At 42.0% G+C, this 24,732-nt stretch overlaps 2 protein-coding genes across 5 annotated transcripts in view; one reads left to right on the forward strand and one right to left on the reverse strand.

The window, feature by feature from the left end:
- The window catches only part of MATR3 (matrin 3), a 48,974-nt gene extending 34,118 nt beyond the window's left edge, over positions 1-14,856 (reverse strand). For 2 of the 3 annotated variants that reach the window (XM_081134972.1, XM_081134967.1), the window contains exons 1-5: positions 14,801-14,856; positions 13,583-13,611; positions 11,937-12,019; positions 11,117-11,201; positions 4,496-4,630 (exon numbers count right to left, since the gene is read on the reverse strand). The gene's annotated coding sequence lies outside the window, so the exon portion shown is untranslated. Of the gene's footprint in view, positions 1-4,495; positions 4,631-11,116; positions 11,202-11,936; positions 12,020-13,291; positions 13,311-13,582; positions 13,612-14,800 lie in introns of those variants that run through there. The other variant, XM_081134968.1, reaches the window with a different exon arrangement.
- Positions 14,857-15,801: 945 nt separating this feature from the next.
- SIL1 (SIL1 nucleotide exchange factor) overlaps positions 15,802-24,732 on the forward strand; it is a 252,419-nt gene continuing 243,488 nt past the window's right edge. The window contains exon 1 of one of the 2 annotated variants that reach the window (XM_081134981.1): positions 15,802-15,932. In XM_081134981.1, the coding sequence (XP_080991107.1) occupies positions 15,903-15,932 (30 nt within the window). In that variant the 5' untranslated portion in view covers positions 15,802-15,902. The remainder of the gene's footprint in view (positions 15,933-24,732) is intronic. The other variant, XR_013998657.1, reaches the window with a different exon arrangement.

Consider the following 24,732-nt stretch of genomic DNA (forward strand, 5'->3'; position numbering starts at 1 on the left):
GAAAAGTCAAACTTTTTCAATTGAATATTTGAGGATCTGCTTGGTGTCTCGTCAGCAAAGATACACTGGAAACCAAATACAAGATTTCAGTCATCAAATGCCTGTTTTATTAAGGACACTGTATAAGAGCAGAATAAAATCATGTTTAAGACAAATTGCCAGGGTGACCATCCAGGTCTGAAGATTGGACAAGGAGTCTGGCCTCAAGGTGGGACTGGCTGTGAGTAGAGATGGATCAAGAGCTCTACTCAAGTTTGTGTTACTGGAGAGTGAGTGTGGTATGCACCAGGGATGGTAATGAGGCTACAAAACAAGAATGTCTACTGAGACTTTGAAAGGTCTAAGTGAAAAGTTTGATACAGCTATATTATATAAGCCTTTAAATTGTATTGATTTTAGAAAGGGAGAAACATCAATGTTGTTCCATTTATTTATGCATTCATTGGTTGATTTTTGTATGTGCCCTAACCAGAGATCAAACCACAACCTTGGAGTATCTGGAAGATGCTCTAGTCAACTGAGCTGTCCAGCCAGGGCCCATTAGATGAGCCTTTAAATAACAAGATCAAGTGTAAATAACAGGATAGAGTCTGGATTCAAGCTGATAATGAAGACCATTTGCAGTTTTGAGCATTGGAGACGTTGACTGACGACACAATCACTAAGCAGCTTATAATGATTATAATCATAATTTTGAGGGTTAAGTGCCATTATTCTTGAGATTAAAAAGCTTGCCTAAGGTCATGAAGCTAAATAGTAACAAAGCCAGGATTTGAAACCAGTTCTATACAAATCTAAACTCAGTTTTTGATAATACTGTACTGCCTTCAGCAGAGCTGTGGTCTCAGAACCTCCTGACAGTCCACCATCTAATTATTTTAAACCAGATTTAATGCCCTGGAACCAGGTAATTTTTATACTTTGGGCTACTTAAAAACAGAAAACTGTCAACCAGTGGTTCTTTTAGCAGTGGCATGGGGGTGGAGGTGGAGAAGGGGTTTAAAAAGGAGTTTTTGAATAGGCAGTGCATATAATAAAATTCAAAGAACACGAGCAAAGTTTTTACCAACCTTTATTTCCTTACATAAAAGCAATCTTTATGAACCATTTGTGTAGTCTAAGGATTTTCTATAAATATATAAATTTTGTATGTGTGTGCACATAAGATGAATTAAAGATAGCCATAAATTCCACTTCTCATAGAACAGTGGAATCAATTTCCCCTCTACCTGAATCTGGAAGGGCCCCATAACTGGCTTTGACCAGCAGAATGCAGAATTGACTTTTAAGATCTGCTTTCACCCACTTGGAACCCAGTTGCCATGCTGTGAGAATCTCAACCAATATGAAAATGCCACACATCAAAAGAACCAGGCACTTCAGTGTACAGCCCCAGCTGAACTCCCAGGTGACAGCCAGGGCCAACTGCCAGGCAAACTGAAGCCTCCAGATGGCTATATCCCCAGCCAAGCCCATGTGAAACACAGCCACCCAGTGCAACTCAATCAACCCACAGAATTTTTAAAAATTTTTTATTGATTTTTAGAGAGAGAGGAAAGGAGAGGGAGAAACATCGATCAGCTGCCTCCTGCACACCCCACCACCGAGGACGGAACCAGCAACCTTTCTGTGTATGGGATGAGCCCAACCAAACCACACCAGCCAGGGCTCAACCCACAGAATTTTAATACTTTTTTGCACTAGTACGAAGTTTTTTTTAAATATATATATCTTTATTGATTTCAGAGACAGGAGAGGGAGAGAGACAGAAACATCAATGATAAGAGTCATTGATTGAGCCCACCACCCGGGCACATGCCCTGACTGGGAATCGAACCCCAATCGCCTGGATCCTAGGTCGACACTCAACCGCTGAGCCACGCCCAGCCGGGCACTAGTACAAAGTTCTAAGGTGGTCTGTTGTCCAGTGATACAATAAACAAAGCTTAAAGATTACACATGGTTCTTGTTTTACTTCTTAGGTTATCTTCCAATAAGGCTACCAAGTATTCCATTATATGGATGGTACAAAATTTAACCACTGTTCTTCCAATTTAGATATTTTCTGCTACTCAAAGCAATGATAGAAAAAATTCATGTATATATTATTCCAAACATGTAAAACTATTTGTAGTTCAAAATAAACCCCTTGTTTTCTAGAGCTACGCTTTCTATTGTTCAATAGCCATAAGATGCACTCCCTTTCTCAATCTTACAATCTACATTTAGCAGACAGCCATTGCAGACATTTTTATTATACTGTACTGTTCTAGAGCAGGGAGCAGGCAAAATTTTTGTAGGGGGACAAATGAAATTTTAGGCTTGTGGGCCATATGGTCTCTTTCAGAAAAAGCAGTAACAGACAATTGGTCAATAAATGAGTATGGCTGTGTTAATATTAAAATCAGGATATCATATAATTTTCATGACACAAAATATTCTTTTGATTACACTGGAATTGCTTAGTCGGAGTACATGTTTTTTGAGTTTAAAAACTAGATTGCCCTCCTTAATGATTATACCAATCTTCTCTCAACAAATGAGTGTGTTGCCCTGTTCCTTTGATAACTGCTATCACAAACTATTTGAAAATCTGATTGTTTTAACTGAGTATAAACATCATCTTTCAACTGTTTGTATCCTTTGTCCATTTATGTATTGGGTTTGAGTTTTTGCCTTTTGATTTATAGAAACGGTTAAAGAAAAAGTAACCTTTCGCAAACATCTTCTACCAGCAAACCTATTCTGTATGGTGCTTTTCCACACAGAATCTTTAAAATCACATCTATTCTTTTTACATATTCTTCATTTTGTTTTTAACTTAGAAGACGCGATTATATAAAGAAAAAAATTGTTTTCTTCCTGTATTTTCACAGTTTGTTTCAGGATCTATTTCTGGACTTTCTTATCTGTTCCATTCATTGAGTAATGTATTCAGGTGCCAGTACCACCCCATTTTATTCTTTTTGTAATGTTTTCACATGGGGTAGGGCTAGTTTTCTTTTATGACTCGTAATTTTGCACATTATAGTTTTCCAAATGCATGTTAGAATTAACTTGTCTAGTTCCAAAAATACTCGTTATTTTTATTCAGCTTTTTAAAAACTTAGTTTTCTTTAGAATTATTTTTATGTTGAGATTTCTTGGATATGGTATAGCTTACCATTTAACGTCTCATTTGTCTGTCAGTATTTTAATGTTTTCTTCATATGTAACTTATACATATCCCCATTAAGTATGCCAAGTTTTATTTTCCTTTCAGTTTATAGCCAAACTGATTACTTGCTAGTTCACTGAACTATTTTCCATTGACACTCATAACATTTAAGTAAATTCACCATCTACAAGTGATTTTTACCTTTTCCCCCATTTATACATTTGTTTTCTTGTCTTGCTTGACTGCCTCTGAACGAAGCTCTTTCTTTTTCAAAAGGAACACTTCTAGAGTTTCCCTATTAATTACCACACAGGCTTTTGGAGGAAGACACATCTTTATCAGGTTAGGAATCTTGACTCTCAGCAATTTTAGCAAATGCCATTTTAGCATTATAGGGAAATGTAAATTTTGAGATTAATTGCAAATATCCTCAATGTATTCTTAAATAATCTAGCCTGGCCAGCGTGGCTCAGCGGTTGAGCACCGACCTATGATCCAGGAGATCCCGGTTCGATTCCTGGTCAGGGCACATGCCTGGGTTTTAGGCTTGATCCCCAGTAGGGGGTGTGCAGGAGGCAGCCTATAAATGATTTATCGTTGATGTTTCTATCTCTCTCTCTCCCTTCCTCTCTCTGAAATCAATAAAGATATTTAAAAATAATAATAATAATAATCTAGAAATGACTTCTGTGTTGTATTATTACATAACGGTGTGTTTGTAATGTGTATCTACTAAAGTCTCTATCCTTTAGCAGGTATGTAGCAGTATATATGTGAAACTAAAAAGGGAATCCAACTTCACTCCTGTCCCCTAAAAAAGTAAATCCTTAAGGAATTTAATAGGAAATGATAAACCCTATCATAGGGCAAGACTAGAGGTGGGGATGTGTGACCCATTCAGGCCCTCCAGAGGGACATTTTTAAAAACCTGAGACTCATGGATGGTATGTATGTGAGGAAGAATAAAGTTGATAGGGACTCCTTTTAAAGGCTAAAGGGTATGCCTGTATATGTTCTATGTATGTTAAGAGGAAAAGGAATTGTCCTCAAGCTACAGCAAGAGTGGCTAAGATGCTAATGGCCTGAAAAAAAATATTTGGCATTTGTAATAAGTGTAAAGACACTAGAAGAAGACAGACATTTTAGTAGTCCCTGAAAGATGTTAGTCTGAATGAGGATGACGACAACAAAGACAAGTAGATATTTATAAGAATTAGTTGGAAAGACTTGGGGACACTATACATGAAAGCCCCAAACCAACTACTAGCTTTGGAGATCCACTGAACACAATGTTAGTTTCTGGACTTACTGTCACCCGGGGCAAATAACAACACGTACCTTGTAGGGCTGTTCAGGTGATTAAGAGATGCGCGGAATGAACTTATTAGCAGTTCTGGAACATGGTCAATATACAGTAAATGTTGTCCATATTCTACATTGCCACATGTCCTGAAGAATATTTACATAAAAATCCTAAAATGAAAAAACCATAAATTCAAAGATCATTCATTTTTATAGAGCCCCAGAGTAAACATGTTAAAATTATCCATTTAAATCTGGTTCTAAGTTTTATCCTGGCACTTACTTGTCAGTTATAATTTATACACGGATGTTTCACAAATTTTCTTTTTCTTTTTTTAAAGAATTTATCTTTATTGATTTCAGGGAGAGGAAAGGAGAGGGAGAGAGATAGAAACATCAATGAAGAGAGTCATTGATTGGCTGCCTCCTACAGGCCCCTGACTGGAGATCGAGCCTGCAACCTGGGCATGTGCCCTGACTGGGAACCAAACCGAGATCTCCTGGATCCTAGGTCGATGCTCAACCTCTGAGCCACGCCCAGCCAGGCCACAAAATTTCTTAACTATTAAGAGATTTACAGATTACAAAAAAAAGTAACAAAAGCCCACATATATTTTAGTTAATGGATGTTTCAAATTTGAACAAATCCTCTGTATTATTTTCATTTAATACTTTTTGAAGCTAAATTTATTTTCAAATAATTGTGCACTATGTTCTATCTTTAAGGTCCACTAGCAAATGATTTGGAAATCTGATACCTTTGTTTCCATGATTTTTCTGTTTCAAAATTTTTTTAAAAGAACAAAACTAGCACTCTCATTACTCTTACTTGGGTATTATTGAAAAGCAGCATATTACTATGACATTACTCTAGGGTACATTATGACACATAGATATTAATATTTACCAGCTGAGGCTCTTTAGTTAGCTGTCAGTAGAATTGAGGCTGCTCGCTTATACGGGAGTGAGATAAACCTCTAGAAGATGGTGAATGCCTTTTCAAAGGACTCTTATACATGGCATCTGACTCTAGCTCTGTGGTAAAACATGGTACAATGACATACATAATGGGTGCTCAGACAATCAAGGAAGGTGGCTTCTCTGCAGAAGTGCAATCTGAGCTAAGATCTCAAAGTGGAGAAGGAAAATAGAACCAGAAAGAGAAACTGCATGTGCAGAGACCTAGTCACAAAAGGCTTATCAAAGTCTAAAAGAAACCAATGTGGCCAGAAGGGAATCTGAGGGTGGTAGATGAGGTGAGAAACAGGCCACGTTAAGGTAAGCAGGGACTGTCTTATTCATCACTTATCCTCAATATCTAGCATAGGGTTCAGTTGATAAAAGCCACAAAAGAGGGCATGAGTTAAATGACCATTCTTCTGACAAGATGAGTAATTAGCATAGGTTGTTGTCTCTTCCTCTAGCTCACCCATGTAGCTACTATACAAAGAAGAGGGGGTTTAGGGACCTGAGAGATTTAATATAAAGAGTCCCCTGGAGAAAAAGATTATGATATGGTGTTACAAGGGCAAGAAACAGAAGCCCGGTGTAGAAAAAGGTAGCGTGCCATGGTACTAGTAGTATAGGCTGGGACAGAACTTTTCTATTCTGTCCTTTCACTCTCCTATTCATTGCCTCATGTCCAACCCATCACTGGTTGGGATGGTCAGCAGATTACATTACTTAGCCCCTTGAGTTCCCTAGAGAATTATAACGGAGGGGAAGGAGAAAAAGTTCTATCTGCCACTGTGGTGAAGCCATGATTCTAAATTAAGAGTCACTGTGCCTTGAGGGCATCTCCATTCTCCTTCAACTCATTAGGACACTAAAGCCGGGCTTGGCCCCTCCCTTTGGCCAGCAGCTGATAACAAATTCCCATCCTCTATTGTGAGCTCATAGGATAAAAAATAATCAGTCACCTGGGGACTACAGCATCCACTATAAAAGACAACAGGCTCAATCACTCTTCTAGGTGAAAGAGAATAAACAAGTACAATGGGATAAACATGTTAAATATTAAAAACGGAATGTTTATAGAATATAGGGAGCAATGAACTATGGATCCTGGTTAACATACATATATATTTCATTGTTCTATCATCTGACAGGGCCTAGAAACAACACCTCAGTATCAAGAGCACATCTAGCACCCAGATCTTAGTTCCTTAATAGTATTAAATAACAAAAGAACCAGGGCCCCTTCAATAAATGGTTGACTAGGACAGGAAATGGGATTAGGACAGGAAAGATACAAGATAAGCCCGGAGCATTTTAAAGTGCCATAAAGTGAGAAGTCCTTAAAAACAACTACCACCCCACAATGATGGGGGCATATTGAAGGGACACAGGAGCCAACTGAAAGAGCTCCCAATGATCAAAACTGTAAGTTTGAACAAAATTAAGTATTATTGGATTACTTTCCCAAGTATACAGTAAATATCCACGAATCCATAGTGACATAAACAAGTTGAACGGAGAAAAGATCAGTTTCTTTCTGAAAAATTCCAAGTAACTTATATACACATTCCGCCTTTAAAGACAGCAAAACTCCCTTCTCTTTAAGTGTAGGCTGCACACAGTGACTTTTACTGCAAAGAGTACAGTATTAGAGGGAGGGGAGAAATTTTACAGTGGATAAACCTGGCAAATAAGACCTAAGCCAGGCTAAGATCAAGAGTAATAAATCATGCCCTGGCCAGAGTGGCTTGGTTGGTTGAGCACCCTCCCATGCACCAAGAGGTCACCAGTTTGAATCCCAGTCAGGGCACATGCCCAGGTTGTGAGCTCAATCCCAGGCAGGGGGCTTGCAGAAGGCAGCCGACCGATGTTTCTTTCTCCCTCTCCTCCCTTTCTCTCCTTCTAAAACCAATAAACACATATTTTTAAAAAATTAAATAACAGTAATAAATCATGCTGATAGTATGTATTCTTGATTACATGATGAGAATGGTACTTTACCTCTGTGGTCTTCCTCTCAAAATCCCTTAAGACCAACCTAATCATGAGAAAAACTCAATCATGAGAAAAACTCAATCATGAGAAAAACTCAAAACTCAGGGTCATCAAAAACAAGGAAAGTATAAGAAGCTGTCACAGCAAAGAGGTGCCTACAGAGACATGATGATTAAATGTAATATCTTCAATGGGATCCTGGAACAGAGACAGGACATTAGATAAAAACTAAAGAAATCAGAATAAAGTATGGATTTAGTTAATAATAACGTATATATTGGCCCATTAATTGTGACAAATGTACTACACTAATGTAAAATGTTAATATTTGGGGAAACTGGATATGGGATATATGGGAATTCTTTATACTATCTTCACAACTTTTCTGTAAATCTACAATTATTCTAAAATAAAATAAATTTCAAGGTCCATTTTATCACTCCCTTCCCAGGTAGTAAAGTCTCCCTTAACTAGCACTACAGAACATTCTCATACTTCAAAGGGCCTTTACTGGAGAACTGGGAGCGCCAAACAGGGGTGTGTCCCTTTAAACACGGCCTTACGATAATCAAAGGACAAATACTGTACATGACCCACCAAGTTGGCTCATTAAACTAGCAATAAAGAGAAAGATGTTTTTAAGCACACATTCTAAGTATTACAGGTGATTTGTTAATTCAGTAAAATTGTTTCCCAAGAGAATATCGACAGGCCCATTAACTGGAGCTATTTATAAAGCCCTAATTAAGTGGCAAGATTAACAGGAGTAATTGTCATTTTTTAGAGTTCTTAATTAGTTGCTCTTATCAGGTTGTTTTCCTTTGGGTAAATTCCTAGGCACTGAGCCTCCTTTTAGTGTCCCTTTGGAGCCTGCAGAATTTATTCCTCTGGGATTTTGTTTTCCTGATTAAAATTTGAGGTGTAATCCAAAATTTCAATGCAAAAGTCCATTGACAGTAGTTCTTTCAACACTGAAAGGGAAATAAATTGACAGGCCACAGGATAGCATTCAATACCTGGGGCTCCTACGCATCCTGCTTTAGTTTTTCCTCTTAATATGATACAGGCTTAAAACTTGAGCAGAGCAACAAAGAGGGGCAACTTGTCTTTACTGCTACCTATGGCAAAAGGTGGCAACTTGGATATTTACGGACCAGTAAACCTGCCAGTCCAATTTCAGTTTCCATGGCAGCATGGGAAAAAGATGATAGGGAAAGAGAAGGAATGAATAAGAAGCTACTATGAAATGTTTTACTTCATCTTCTTAGACTAGCCAGCAATTTTTTAAAAAATCAAGTCAACAGGAAGTAGTAGGTGACTAACTTAACTTATCAAGTAGGAAATCCCATTAAATTACCTTAAAGTGCATAATTAAGCCATTGAAACCTCTTAGGGTATTAAATACAGGCACAAATACAAAATAAATTATCCCTTTTCAAGTAGCAACATAGGGGTCTCTCTTTGCCCCGAGTAGCATTACCATGGTCAGGATGGCAATCTGTATGCTCAGAAGAACTGAGATCCTGTATTTTAAACCCTGGCTATTCAGTGATATATAAGTATTTCCCCTTTCCTTAGAAGCCATTTCTTTTTAATTATTTATTTTAAAATATATCTTTATTGATTTCAGAGAGAGGAAGGGAGAGGGAGAGAGAGAGAAACATCAATGATGAGAGTCATTGATCGGCTGCCCCCTGCACGCTCCCTACTGGGGATCGAGCCCGCAACCTGGGCATGTGCCCTGACTGGGAATCAAACCACCATCTCCTGAATCCTGGGTCAATGCTCAACCGCTGAGCCATGCCAGCCGGGCTTTTCTTTTTTAAAAATCCTCACCTGAGGACATGCTTAGGGAGAAGAAAGGGAGGGGGAGAGAGATGTGAGAGAAACATCAATTGGTTGCCTTCCATACACTAGCTGGGACCGGGAATTGAACTGGCAACCTTTTAGTGCACCGGACGATGCTCCAACTGAGCCACTCCAGCCAGGCGCAGTCATTTCTATTTCACTATCTAGGACTGAGGCTGTGATCAGGTTCTTCTGGAATTAAAGACTGTTCTTTCGTAGGATTTCTTCCTTAAGTGTACATTAAAAGAGGAGAACCACTATGATAAAAGTAACCCATGCAAAAAGTATATATAAACCCTAAGCGCAAGAAATAAGGACTATTCTACCACTAAAGTCACCTTACTTATCTAAAAGATGAAGAGTTGAAGGCTGTATGGTAAAGGCTTGCTACAAGGTGAAGTTATTGAAAACATGGAATTTTTCACATGTTGGTACTAGCCCTGAATCTGTCACTAATGAGGTGTCAAGTTTCAAGGCCTCAAGGCCTGAATTTCATTCTCTAGAACAGGGGTTGGTAAACTATAGCCTGCAGGCCAATTCTGGCCTGCCATCTGTTTTTGTTTTTATTGATTTTTAAGGGGGGGGTGGAGAGAGAAACACTGACCGGTTGCTTCCCATATGCATCCCAGCCAGGGATCAAATGGACAACCTGGGAATGTGACCTTTCGGTGCATGGGACGATGCTCAACCAACGGAGCCACACCATCAGTGCACACCATCTGTCTTTGAAAGTCCCTCAAGCTTAAAATGATTGGGATGAATTTTTTGTTGTGACACTAATTTCAGTGCCCATAAATAAAGTTTTATTGGAACACAGTGATGCTCACTTGTTACCATGTTGTCTATGGCTGCTTTTACACCACAATTGCAGAGTTGAGTAGTTACAACAGATTATGTGGTGCACAGCCTAAAATATTATCTTGCACTTTACAAGAAGTCTGCCAACCCCTCCTATAGAACAGTATATAATAAAACTTTTCTGCATTGGTGGAATTATTCTGAGCTGTGTCCAATATGACAGTCACTAGATACTGAGATGGAGAAACTGATTTTATTTAATCTTTGTCAATTTAAATAGCCTTATATACTGCATAGCAGAGCTATAGGAAATGAGAGTTTAGGTAGAGTTTTCTACCTGAAAGAAAACCTCACTTCTATGTTTTCCTTTGCTCTCACACTACTACCACACTATCAATTTCTGACACCAAATATGTGGGTTTTTTCCCAGACCAAGCAAATCTGTGTCACCAGCTGGGTTTCCTACAATTTAACTCAATTCCAACACTATTTACACTTGGAGACAGCATCAGATACCACAAATTAAGGAAATATTCCCCAAGACTGTCCCTCACCCACCTTCAAATCAGAAATCCAATTGCTACCATGCTTCTGACTGATAGGCTAAAAATCAAAGGTTCCCACAACCTCCTCCTCAGGTTCAACTAATTTGCTGGAGTAGCTCAGAGCTCAGGAAAACAGTTTACTTACTGTTTACCAATTTATTGTAAAAGGACAAGATAAAAGATACAGATGAAAATCCGGATGAAAGAGAGGCATAGGACAAGGTATGTGGGAAGGGGTACCAAGCTTCCACGCTCCCTCTGGGTGCATTACTCTCCCAGCACCTCCACGTGTTCACCAACCTGAAAGTTCTCTGAATTCCACACTATTGGGACTTTTAAGAATATTAAATACAAGATGCTCTTAGTGCTCTTATCACTTAGGAAATTATAAGTGTTTTAGGAGCTCTGTGATAGGAACCAGGGGCAGAGACCGATATATATTTCTATTTTTTCATACCACCCATCGGAGCTGAAGCAAGTTAATTAGGATCTACATGACAAAAGGATTGCATACATTACTTATCTTGGTGTCACACAGGGCTGAGTGTCAGCCATCTGAGGTCTCAGTGGAGGCAGGTTTCTCACTCTGGTGAAGGCACCTAGGATTCAGAGGAAAGGAATGACAGGCTGTCCCTAATGGGTCCTTTTCCAACAGAAAAAAACTGTTTGCACCCAGACTAGGACCAACTCCACAGGAGGAGTTATTCCACTCTCAGAGGTGCAAAACACTGCCCAAAGGTACTTGGACACAACACCAAAACAGTGCTTGGAGCCAGACCTCATTAAAGGCAGTGCTTGCTCTTCCAACAGTGTAACACCATCCAAGGCATCACACTAGCCTGGATAGCTGACAACCGCTGGATAATTTCTAAAACAGCTTTCTTATTTGTTTCAGATACTCAGGTACCCTAGGCAGAAGACATGGATAAATGTTGACAAACAGAGGCCTGGAAGCACTGGTGGTGGACCCTGCTGCCAAATCCCTTAATAGGAAACAAGAATCTCTTTCCCATGCCTTCAGTCATTTTACCCATCATTCAGGAAGATCCTCCCATGTGCAGGCACTGTGCTTGGGATCTAGCAGTGAACAAGGGAAGATACGGTACCCTTTCCCTTATGGAATTTACAACTTCCCTATACATTCCTCATATGGAATGATACAGATAATCTCAAAGATCCTACATGCCTTCAAACCATAACCACAAAAATCCTACTCAGGCTGAATTTGTTGAAGACAAATATAGGTGATTTTGCCTTCCAATATTTCCTGATGAACACCAACTAACAAATAGGCCTGATACATAGGCAATATTGGAATGAATAGGGACATTTACCTGAAAACTCCATATATAAACTGTTCATCTGCCATAATTTCATCTCTTCAGGAGGGACATAAATGTCCTACTTTCAAGTCATCCTAAAAAGTAAACAAATTCACTGTTCAACACCCTGGACTAAAACAGCAGCCACTAAGGCTGCATGTAAACAGAACGCAGCCAGCCATTTCTAATTTACAATATTTTTCATATTCTCAGAAATTATTTTATTTCCCATTATTTTCCTTTTCCTTGCCTATGATTACTATTAAAACTAATCATCCCACCCTGGCCAGTTTGGCTCAGTGATTAGAGAATCAGCCTGCCGACTGAAGGGTCCCTGGTTCCATTTTGGCCAAAGGCATGTACCTCACTTACAGACACAATCCCCGGCCCTGGTCAGGGTTTCTGGGGGAGGCAACCAATCGATGGGTCTCTCACACTGATGTTTCTCCCTCTCTCCCTCTTTCTCCTTTCCACTCTCTCTGAAAAGCAATGGAAAAGTACTCTCAGGTGAGGATTAAAGCGCACACACACACACCCACACACACACCCACACACACACACCCCATCCCGAAAGCCCTCTAAATATAACTAGTCTTAAGACCCCCTCATGTAAAAGGCTATATTTACAATGAACATCTGAGGTATTCAAACATAGCACTCAACTTTTAGCTAAGAGAATTCTTTTAAGGGAAGCCAACTGATAGAACAAAACTAGCTTTGATAAATAACTGCCCCACCTCCCAACATCCTCACCAGTTCCTCCTATGGAAACTAGGAAGTCACTTTTCACAGAAGCAGCAACTAAGTCAGCTCTACCAGACAACCTCCAGCATTATTCTGAGTGATAAGTGTTCGCTTAGAACTGAGAATAATCTCTTCTCAGAAAATTAGCATTCCAAAACAAAATCACTACCAAGGGGATTCAAGATTTACTGTTCTAAAGAGGCAACAACTCCGTTCACTCCTGAAAAGCAGTAAGAAACCAACACAATATACAGTCAGCCTAAAGCAGAAATTAGTATAGTTGTAGCTAGGCCTAGTGTCTAGAGCCCCTCAATCAATTGCTATTTGATATTTTATTAATGAACTAGAGAAGAATGCCCACAATTTTAAAGCAAATTCACATCAACATTTCCCTGTAAGGCATTCTCATAGATAAGTACAGCTATGAAATCCCTCTACAAAGGGATCATACTGACTAGCTTTGTATGGTGGGGAGTGGGAGCCATGAACTTTTCCAGTGAAATTAGTAAAAATCCCATGGACTTCCTCCCTTTTTAAGGCCCCCTTTGAGCACTTGGTAGGCACTCAAAAAATAAAAGCCTGACTTTCTTTACTTATACATTCCCCCTTCATGGCTTGATTACCTTTTTTGTTTCCAATGTGGGATTCAAGTAACTTCATACCAGCCAAACCTGTTGGACAAGAACCACTCAGAAAGGTCTGGATTTTTAGGTGTCTCCCTGCAAAGTCATGCTCTAAGCACCTATGCTGGCATCCTGGTATAGTTAACAACAGAGTTGGCATGAACCAGGCCCAGAATGCCAACCAGCTAAGGGCTGCTGTTCTCCCAGCAGTGTAACACTTGCCTAGGTACAAGGCAACCTAGGCAGCTGCCTACAGCTGGGGCCAGAGGTAGGTGAATGAGTTGCACTCACCTGACGCTGCATCTGTCCAAAGTCCACAACTGCAATCAAAGAACTCCAGGTTAGAGTCAGCCAACAGTTAGTGAACACTTGTGTGGAGTTCAAGACCCCTGCCCTCAAAACCCCGTAAGAGTGAGGCCTGAGCTACAGAAACAATAATAGGCAATAAAATAATCTTCCCTTGGTTATTTTCACATGTTATTGTTGCTTATGTCTCACAGCAGTTCAATAGGATAAAATTAATGGTCTGGTCAATAAGTACCAGGAAGCTTAACAGCCGAGAAACAGCTAACAAGTAACTTAAAGTCTCTACCTCAATCTTCTCATCTGTAAAATCAGAATGTAATTATTAGTACTATGCACACAAGGTCATTAGGAGGCTTAAACGGAATATAAATTGTGCCCATAGGATAATAGCTGGTATAGAATGGGCACTCAGTAAACACTTGCTGTTATCAGGAGCTACATTCCAGGCAAGGAGATGATGGATACAAGTGAATAGAAAAGTTACCCTGGGAGAGCAAAGGGCAGCGAAAAGTGGAAAGGCTAGTTAAAACTAGGTTGAGGAAGCCCTCGATTATAGTGTCTCTTTAAGAACTATAAAAGCAGTACTTCAGAATAATAATTGGTTGCTGTAATGGATGTGAAAGGAACTTGAGACAGGTTGCCATTCCTGCCAAAGATCCTCGACTGCTGGTTGAAAACAACCAAAATGTTTGCAAGAATGTTAATAAACATTCCTACCTGCTCGCCCTCATAATTAACCTTTTTTATTTAAGATTGGGGTACCTAAGACCATACATTTCCCCAGCCATCTCTAATTTCACTCCTAAATGCCTCCAAATAATTTGGAGGAAAAATAAATACAGTGGGCTCTTTGTCCAGGTCTAAAAACGAATCCCTTTCAGGGGCTTGGGTTGGAACTGATGGAACTCCACCGGGCACGTGTTCCTCAAAACCTTTCCCAAGTCCCTGGCCTTCGAGCCTGGGGATCGAAACTCTCCACGACCGGCTCTACGTGACTCTCTAGGGAAGAGAGGGATGGTAGAAAACAGGGGGCGACTCTAGCGCTACGATTTCCCAGCGTCTCTTCAAGATGCCCTCCAAATTCAGGGTCACGAGGAAACGAACCCCAGTTTCGGCCCGTGCCTTGAAAAAGCCTCCCCACCGCTGCCTCTCGTCCCGGGCAGGTAAACCTCCAAGGCCTCACCCCACTTGGCCCTTACTCACCCGCACGTGTCCGGAGCTGAGCCGCAACGCTGCAGCCCCGGCCGAAGCCACAGGGGAAAGGGCAGCGGCGAGCGGCGCAGAGCCCCGCCCCGGGGACGCTCCTGGGCGGGGCCCCAAGTGGGCGGGGCCCAGAAGCCCCGCCCAGGAAAGACCCAGCTGAAAAAATGCTGCAGCGGTGGCATAGGTGAGCGTACTTCTTATTGGAGTTAAGACTCCAGAAGAGAAAGGGTAGGAATCCTAACAAGGACTACATTTAATTGCCTCGTATCCCCTTTGTTACTTACGGATGGACGGGGCGCTGGTTTGGAGTTGCCAGTGAGAAAACCTTGCGTGTCCCGCTGCGGCCGTGCTTCCTGCCTACCCACACTGAGCGCCCCCGGGAGGCTGGTTCTTACACACGTGGCCCCTTTCGGTTTCTGCAGGCTCAACCCACGCTTTTTCCATCTCCCACGCAGATCCTCTTTCTGGCTTTCTCCAGCAGCGCCATCGCTCAGCTCATCGCCCACCCACAAAGGTCACCTTCGTTTTCAGAATCTCTCCAGGAGGTTTTCGAGTAGATTATGCCTGTCACTCCTACAGCCTAACCCAGCGGGACTGCATCCCTGGTGCCTGCAGTGGGATCCTTAGCTGAGCTGCAGCAGCTAAAGAACACTGGCTTTCTCTGCCAGATTTACACTGTGGCACAATCAGCCAGAGCGGCCAGATTGCTCACCAGATTACCAACATGTCTTCTAAACACTAAAACTTCCTTCCCCATCTAGCTGAAGTCAGTATGATGCTGTCCTGCTGAACGGCTGGTGAAGCTGGGACCCACAGGGGCAAGGGCTCAGCAGCAATAATTTCTAAATCCATTCCCCAAATTCTAGAGCCCCTTCCCTTTCACGCCCCCACATTCTACCGTCCCTGCTCAACTACTGCACCTGGCTCCTTTGCCAGGAGAGCCCCTGGGAATCAGCCACTGCCCTTGGCAGCTGCCAACATGTTTTATTATCTTTTCTCAGCTTTTTCATAAAAAAAAAAAAAGAAGAAAAAAAAGAGTGCTTCCTGTGCATACAGACCTCTGCTGAGAAAGCCCAGAGCCCTAAATTGTTTCTAGGGAGAGATGCAAGGCCAGAGGGCTTCTGGAGAAGTGGTAAGTACAGTTCCTCTCCAGTTTTGATGGAGTTGCACACAGGCTGTGATTGGAAAAAGGCTTCCATAAATACAGTAATTAAAAAAGTCACATGAGCTTTGCTGGCCTGGTAGGCAAGAGCTCTGCTTTGCAGTTAAATAGGAATGTGGCTGAAGACTGCTGCCATAATCAATGCCTGCATCCGGCTGTCACAGTGTGTTCATAAAGGAGGGTTATGAGAGCTATAAAACCGGCAGATTGGGTGGGTAATTGTCCTGCGGAGCTCTGCTAAAGGAGAAATTGCATTGGCATCTCATATATTTTGCTTTCTTTCCTTCCAAACACACAAAATGGAGAAGGCAGAGCTACCCTGAGGATTCATGAAAAGGAAAGATGAGGTTTGTGTGTATGTATGCATGTGTGCTTTGAAGAGACAGAAACTAATTGAGCTAGGGAGATACTAAGGCCTTTGGAGAGAGAGGGACCAATGACCTGATGACAATTGGATTCATGGATTAGTTCAGGTAGAAGGCAGGATTGTGTAGAGGGAAGGCCAGCCATTATGAGGAAGGCTGAGCTGTGGGCCATGTTCTCACAGTATATTGGAAAGATGGATACCTTTTTTAGATATTGGCCATTCAGTATCCTTAGTGGAAAATCTAGATTATGATTTTTTTCATTTCCTAATTTAAAAAATCTTTCTTAGTTAACATTCTTAACCTCCATCCTTTTATTTTATTTTTCTTTTTAAATTTATCTTTATTGTTGAGAGTATTACAGGTATACCATTTTCCCCTGCAAATAACCCCCTCCACTTCGCTCCCACCCCCTCCCTAGGCCTTCACCCTGTTATTGACTGTGTCCATAGGTTATGCATATATGCATATAACTTCTCTGGTTAATCTCTTCCCACTCTCCACCCCCTTCCCTCTTTCTTCTGAAATATGATTGTTTGTTGCATGTGTCAATGTCTCTAGATCTATTTAGTTCATCAGATTCTTTTGTTCATTAGCTTCTTCTTAAAGAAGACCCTTCAGCATTTCCTGTAGTGCTGGTCTGGTGGTGATGAACTCCTTCAGCTTTTTCTTATCTGTGAAGCTCTTTATTTGACCTTCAATTCTAAATGATAGCTTTGCTGGGTAGAGCAATCTTGGTTGTAGTTCTGTAATTATTTTTTCAAATAGGTTTTCAATTCCTTGATCTCTTTCTGCCTCTTCTGGCACCCCAATAATACGAATGTTGGGCCTCTTGGAGTTGTCCCAGAGGCTCCTTATACTATCTTCATATTTCTGGATTCTTTTTTCTTTTTGCTCTTCTGGTTGGGTGCTTTTTGTTTCCTCATGTTCCAAATTGCTGATTTGATTCTCAGTGTCCTCTACTCTACTGTTGATTCCATGTAAATTATTCTTTATTTCAGTTCCTGTAGCCTTCATTTCATTATTATGTTATCGATTTTCTCAGTTATTTCCCTAACCATCTGCTTAAACATCCTTATAACCAAAATTCTGAACTCTCTATCTGTTAGCTTGCTTGGATCTATTTCATTTAGTTCCTCTTCTAGAGACTTCTTCTGCTCTTTCCTTTGTGACATGTTTCTTTGCCTCCCCATTTTGGCTGTTTCCAGGTGTTTGTTTCTATGTATTAGGTAGAGCTGCTATGTCTCCTGGAATTTGTACAGTGGTTTTGTATAGTAGGGTCCAGTGGCTCAGCCCCCCCAGTCACCTGAGCTGGGCCTTCTAGGTGTTCCCCTGTGTGGGCTGTGTGCACTGTCCTGTTGTAGTTGAGCCTTGATTGCTGTTGGCGTCCCTAGGAAGAACTGACCCCCAGGCCAGTCAGCTGTGAGGACCAGCTGCAACTACAACCAGAGAGCTGCTGTGCTGGAGACACCCCTATGGAGCAGGATTTACTTCAGTGGAGCTTTGGTTCACCAAGTGCGCCCCTTGAGTGTGTCACTTGTGGCTGTGGTAGGGTTGTAATCCAGTGTGGTCCAGTCTGAGCACCAGGTGCACTGTCTCTGGGGCCTCCCGAGAGGTGGAAAGTCAGCCTGTGCCAGTGTCTTGCCCAGGGCCACCCAGCATGAGCTACACAGCAAACCGTAGTTGGCTGCTCCTTGTGCTGGGCTTGGAGGTGTCCAGGAGAGGCCAAGCTATGAGCCAATGCAGGCTGCTGCTAGTGCCAGGCCTGGGGCCTCTTGTCAAGCTGTATGGGGCCCGCTGCTTATTGTTTGAGAGAATTTAGGAAAGTCCTAAGCATGAGGCTCGAGAGGCCACTTGCACAGAAAAGCCCCTGGAAATGGCCCGGATGAGTTGCAAGTGGGGAGGGGCGGGGCCTCCGGGAATCACGGGGCGGGGCCAAAGGTGTGAGTCAGGTGCTGGCGATTCAAATATGGCGCCTGCCTGCCGGCTGTGCGGGGAGGACTTGCCAAAGGAGAATGGCCTCTTCCAGCCCTTCTGCCTGGGAGGAAGCCACCCCTCCAGCTCTCGCCCGGATCTCAGGCAGGTTAGTTCCTCTCCTAGTGTCCCAGGTCCTTTCAGGCTGCTGCCCGGCGCTGGGCTCAGAGGGAGCGCGTCTAAGTGAGTCTGTGCGCGGGCCCTTTGAGAGGAGCTGCTGGGGCTCCCGCAGCCTCCGTGACGCTCAGCCACAGTCCCCGCTGGTTTCACAGCCTGGAGTTGTGGGGCCGTCTCTTCCCGGCCTGGAGCCCTGGGCTGGGGGCCTGCTGTGGGTCTGGGACCCCTCCCTCCTCTGGGAAAACTCCGCCGCTGAGATTCCCTCCCGGGTCTCAACCTCGGCACCGGGTGTGGGCCCGCGGCGGCGTCTCTGTGATTCAGCCCAGATCCGCCCGTGTCTCCGTCCCTCCTCCTGGTCTCGGTGCTTCTTCAGGTCCCTGGTTGTGGGGCTTCTGTTCAGCCAGATCTCAGGAGGTTCTGAGTGATGGTGGTTCTGTATTTTAGCTGTGATTTTGATGTGGTTGCGGGAGGCGGCGGGCGCAGCTGTTACCTATGTCACCATCTTGTTTTTTCTCCAACCATCATCCTTTTAAATTCTGAGTTCATTTTGGTGAGTTGATTTATGTGGTCGTACCTGTAATATCAACTACTTTTCTACTTTTTTGCTTGTTTCTTATTCTTGAAGACAAAATCGTTAGGAATAATTACAAAAAAGAAAAGGAAAAATTCCAGAAAAAAGAGTAGCCAGGTGGAAAGCAAAGGATTAGAATAGGCCCATTAGTTCTGAATTTGACCTCATAATTGAAAGGCTGGTCCCACAGGACACCAGGTCCCCAACCTGCTTGCCTGCTTTTCCCTTTCTCCTCCATCTGTCCTCTTCTTCTTGCTTCCCTCCTTGATCCCTTTTGCCCTTAAGACTGTTCTTTTCCTCTCCTCCCTGAACAGGAACCACCGGTAGAGAAATATTTAATCATTTGTTCAGTCAATGAATCAACATTTATTAAGCATCTACCTACTGTTTGCCAGACCCTCCCTCTTCAGGCACTGCAGATAAAGTCAGAGCAATGTAAGCTTCCTGACTAAAGCTTGCAATCTAGTGGGGGAGAAAGACAAGTATAGATGTCCTTGGCCCATGTCAGGGGGCAGCTAACCCAGCCCAGGGCGTCAGGGAGGGTACTGGAGAAGGCAGAATTCCCTGTGGCTGATCCTAAAGGCTTAGAGTAGAAGAGAGATTGCTTCATCATCACTGTCCTCTTCTTGTTGCTGCTCTGTAACAGCTACCCAAGTTCAAGTGGGGCCCTGCAGTTGTTCTTATTTCTCAAAAGCATAGTTGGATTGGCAGGGATATAGAGAAACTGGAACCCTCATACGCAGCTGGTGGTGTAAAATGGTGTAGCCATTTTGGAAAACAGTCTGGCAGTTCCTCGAATGATTAACCATAGAATTACTTTATAAGTCAGCAGTTCTACTCTTCAGTGTACACCCAAGAAAATGAAAACGTATGTCCACACAAAAACTTATACACAAATGTTCATAGTAGCATTATTTATAATAACTGAAAAGTTGAAACAATCCAAATACTCATTAACTAACAAATGGAAAGACAAATGTGGTATATCCATATGGTGGAATCTTATTTGGCCTTAAAAAGGAATGATTGAACCTTGAAAACATTACATTAAATTAAAGAAGCCAGACCACATATTGTTTGATTGTATTCATATGAAAGTCCATATTAGGAAAATCTATAGAAACAGATAGTAAATTCGGTGTTGCTTGGGTTGTGGGGATGGGGTTATAGCTAAAGGTTTCAGGGTTCCTTTTTAAAGTGATGAAAAGGTTCTAAAATTGTGGTGATGGTTACACATATCTGTGAATATAATAAAACCATTGACTAGTATACTTTAAGTGGGTGAATTGGATGGCATGTGACATATCTCAATAAAGCTGTTAAAACAACAACAATGAAAAGCATACTTGGGGACCTGAAAGATCTGCAATTCTGGTTCAAATTGTGGAACTGCATGGTCATTTCCAATTTTAAAGACTAGAGAGGACTTTTAAAAAACAAGTTTTTATTGATTTTTTTTAGAGAGAGAGGAAGGGAGAGGGAGAAGGAAGGAGAGAAACATTGATCGGTTGCACCCCCATCTGGGGATCAAACCTGCAACCTGGGTATATGCCCTGACTAGGAATCAAACCAGCGACCTTTCTGTCTGAGGGATGACACTCAACCAACTGAGCCACACTGGCCAGGGTTAGAGAGGACTTTTTATTCTGGGTCCTGGGTCCTCTCAGATCTCCTTCCTCAGTGTACAGAGAAACTTAATGCACTTGTGTGGGCAGCACAAACAGATGCAAAGGGGTAGATTATGCATTCCCATACTTCCCCTCCCTCATAATGACTGACTCCCTCATAATGATTTGGTTCAACGTTTATAGTGTACCTACTGTGTAAAAGGTATGTGAACCTGAGAGAGCTAGTTCCTTCATTCCCTCTAATGATTGAAGTTAAATTATTAATATAATGTCCTCCACATAAACAAATAAAGCTCTTTACAAGATAGGCAATGTGGTTCAAAGAATAGTTGCAAGGCATCCTGGGATTCTGGACTCCCTCTATGGCATATAGGGAAACATCACGGTGACATCAGCTAGAGCAAAACCAATTCCCAGGCCTTTTTCATGTTGAGCAAGTTCCAAGACTTAGCTTCCTCCTCACATGCCTCCAATCACCCCTTCACTTAGTTTCTAGACTCAATTAGTCTATTTCCATACCCCTCATTTTCTCACCACCCCAACCCCACAATGTCCAAATTGGCCCTCCAATACCGAAACCATTTGCCGGAAATTCATTAGATGAACACATGGGAAATTACAGAGGAGATTTCACTTGTCACTTAGGCTCAAATATAGAAAGTAATTTTAAAAGGACACTGGCGAGAGGCTATATTTATCTTGCTTGTTTGTGCTGAGTTTTATCTTACTGTGTCTCATTCTCTTCCTGGCTACCTCACTTCTTCCTTGCTTGTTTTAAAAATAAATATTTGCCTTTTAATCTTTGTCTCAGGTTCTCTTATCTTGCTTTATATATTCTTCTCTTTCTGCCTTCATCATCCATTCATTCATTCAACAAATATTGATTGTTTACCATGGAGCAAGCCCTGTGCTAGGCACTAGGAAGGATACAGTAATTAATAAGACAGGCGTGGTCCTTACCATGGTGGAGATTACTGTCTGATGAGGCAGGTGGACATCAGGTAGAATGAATTCAGATTTGGTCACAGGAAAGCCTTAACAGAGTTAGTTGCACTTTTCTGATACTAAGGTTACCCTGCAGTAAATGGGCATGAGAAAACAGCCAGAAACTTAGCATGTTTGTGGGGTTAGATTATAAACGAAATATACTCCAGAATTGCAAGGAAACTAAGACCTAGGTTTCTGTGTGATATATACAAACCTCCTGGGTAGGGAGAACATGGATTTGGGAGTCAGATGTGGATCTGATTCTGACTTCACCACTTACATGTTAGCTATTTGACTTTAGGCAAGTAGCCTCTGGACCTCAGTCTGCTCACCTGTAAAATGGGAATTGTAATTTCTACATTTTAGGTTGTTGTGAAGATTTAATGAGATATAATATTTAAGGGACCAGGCAGGTGCCCAATGTATGTTTCCTTTAACATTACCTCTCTATTCCAACTTTGAATCCACAATTACAAAGCAAAACAAAAAAACAAAACTCAGCCTCCCAGCTAGTGGGAAATAAGGTTCTTCAAATTGTATTCACCAATCATATACCCAGAGAGATGAGTTGTTCCTCTATTGGTTACTACACATGCAACTTATGACTGTCAGATCACTCCCTTCTTCTGGGGTAAGGGAAAGACAGTAAAAGAAATGAAATTATAGGAAAAAGACTGAAGGAGAGATAACAAAGGGCTGGAAAAGTGAGTGGATGCCAAAGAGAGCTACAGAATCTTTTTTAAGAATATCTGTTTGGACTGGGCTGAGGCAGGCCTAACTTGAGGTGGAGAATAAACCTGCCAACCTCTTCGTGTCCCATTTAGCCTAGGGAATCCTAGAGGGAGGAATTGCTATTCTTTTTTTCCCCAAGCCAGGCACGCTCTGGGGAGATGAATGCTGCCAAGAAGCCTCATTGGCTCACAAGAAAAGAAAAAAATGGCAGCTGCCATTTCAGGCACGTAAGTACACTAAATTGAGAAGCTGATGATTTGGTTTACCTGATTCCTCCTCCCTGATAAAGAAGAAATCTCTTCCATCAGAGGTTCTTTGAAGCTGAAAAGGAAGGCTGAGCCCCAACTGTGGAAATTGGCAGAGGCAACATTCAGAGGAGTAAACCAGCCCAGCAGTCAGCACCAGGGTTCCCGGATTCCCAGCCTCACCCCACCCCTGCGAAATGTCAGGTTGCCTTTGTTTTGCAGAGTTCTTTTCAAAGGGGATGAGTTTCGTTGGCCTTTATCCCTTCACCATTCATCTGTCTTTCTTTCTCCTTTTTACTGGGTGTTCACTACCCCAAGTCAAGTCTCCTTCCATCACCATTTATCCCCCCTTTGCCCTCGTCTTCCTTCCCCTACCTCTTCCCTCATTTCTCTTTCTTCTTTCTCCTTCCCTTGCTCTTGGATTCCTTCTCTCCTCTCGTGTTCCTCCTTTTCCTTCTTCTCTTCCTCCCCCTCTTCCTCCTTCCTCCTCCCAATCTCCTTTTCAGCTGTTGGATCTCACTGCCCACCCACTCTGGGATTTCTCTTTCTAGAAATTTAGAATTCCTTTCTGATCTAAAGTTCTATCCTGATACCAAAGGCAATGCTCTTAGACAGCAGTGTTTCTCCAAATGTAGTCAGGTATGTTGGGAGAAGACCTTCCCTGCAGGATTTTCAGAGCCTTTCATGTGCTAATGTGAATTGTGAATGTCCGAGGGGTCATTAGAAATTGGAATTCACATTGCCTAAACCTCCGATTCCCCCCCCCCCACAGAGCTTATTCTGGGACGTGGTCTTTGGAACACATTTCAGAAATGCATATTATGTGTTAGATTAAAAAAAAACACCTCTAACATGAATCACCATTTGATTTCTACAAATATCCTATGATAAGACAGGGAAGTTATAATAACCTCACTTTTACAGAAGAATAAAACTGAGGCTTAGGCAGGTTACATGCCTGGCTCATAGTAACATAGTTTGTCAGCAAGCAACAAAGCCAGGTCTTCTCATTATGACTCTAGTCTCTCTGCACTGCATTTAAATATATGTATGTGACATCATAATATGGCATGTGATATATGATATGGAATCTAGAAGACATATATACCATATTTGGTGAATTATGATATTCGTTTTTCCCCACTCAGTAAATGGGTATTACACATTGATTATGTGCTTATCACTATTCCATGTGCTGGGGAATAGAGCAATGACAAAAATAGACAAAAACACAAATTATTGCCTTCATGAAGCTTATTTCATTCTAGTGGGGAAGATAGACATAACAAGATAATTATGCAAAGTATATTTTATTGTGTATGTTGTATAATCATAAGGTCTAAGAATAAAAATAGAGAAAAAGATAGGCAGATGTGGGAGCTGCAGCTTAAGGGTGCAGGGGGATCAAGGAAGGCTACACTGAAAAGGCTACATGTGAATAAAGACCTGAAGGAGATAAGGGAGTGACCATGCCAAGGGGTAGCCGGGAGGGGGCTCCAGCAGAGAGAAAAGCAAATTCAAAGGTCCTGTGGCTGGAGTGAGCCTAGGGTGAGGCTGAGCTGGGAGAGGATGGGATGGTAAAAGATGAGGTTAGAGAGACAGAGAAGGTGGGATCCAAATGCCAGATCTCATAAGGAAATGAAGATGATATGCCATGATGTAATAATACCATGATAGTTTATTATGTTTTTCCATAACAAATTACTCCCAAACTTTAGACATTTATTTCACTCAGTTTCTGAGAGTAACTGGGAGCAGCTCAGCTGAGTTGGCTCAGGGTCACTCATGAGGTTTCAGTCAGGCTGTCTGCTAGGGCTTCAGTCATCTGAAGGCTTGCCTGAGGCTGGAGGATCTGCCTCCAAGCTCACTCACGTGGCTGTTGACAGAGGGCCTCAGTGCCTTACCACGTGGACCTCCACATAGGGGTTTCATGACATGGCAACTACCTTCTCCCAGAGCAAGTGATGTGTGTGTGTGTGTCAGGGTGGGGGGGGGGGTGAGAGAAGAAAGCCAATGTCCTTTATAATCTAATCTTGGAAGTTACATACCATTACTTTTGTCATATTCTATTGGTCACACAGATAAACCCTTGTACTATGTGTGAGGGAACCCTTTTTGTGAAAGAAAAACATCCTGCCTAGTCTAAGAAGA

This window comes from Miniopterus schreibersii (genome assembly GCF_964146895.1).
Source record: "Miniopterus schreibersii genome assembly, chromosome: 4".
Classification (NCBI taxonomy): Eukaryota; Metazoa; Chordata; class Mammalia; order Chiroptera; family Miniopteridae; genus Miniopterus; species Miniopterus schreibersii.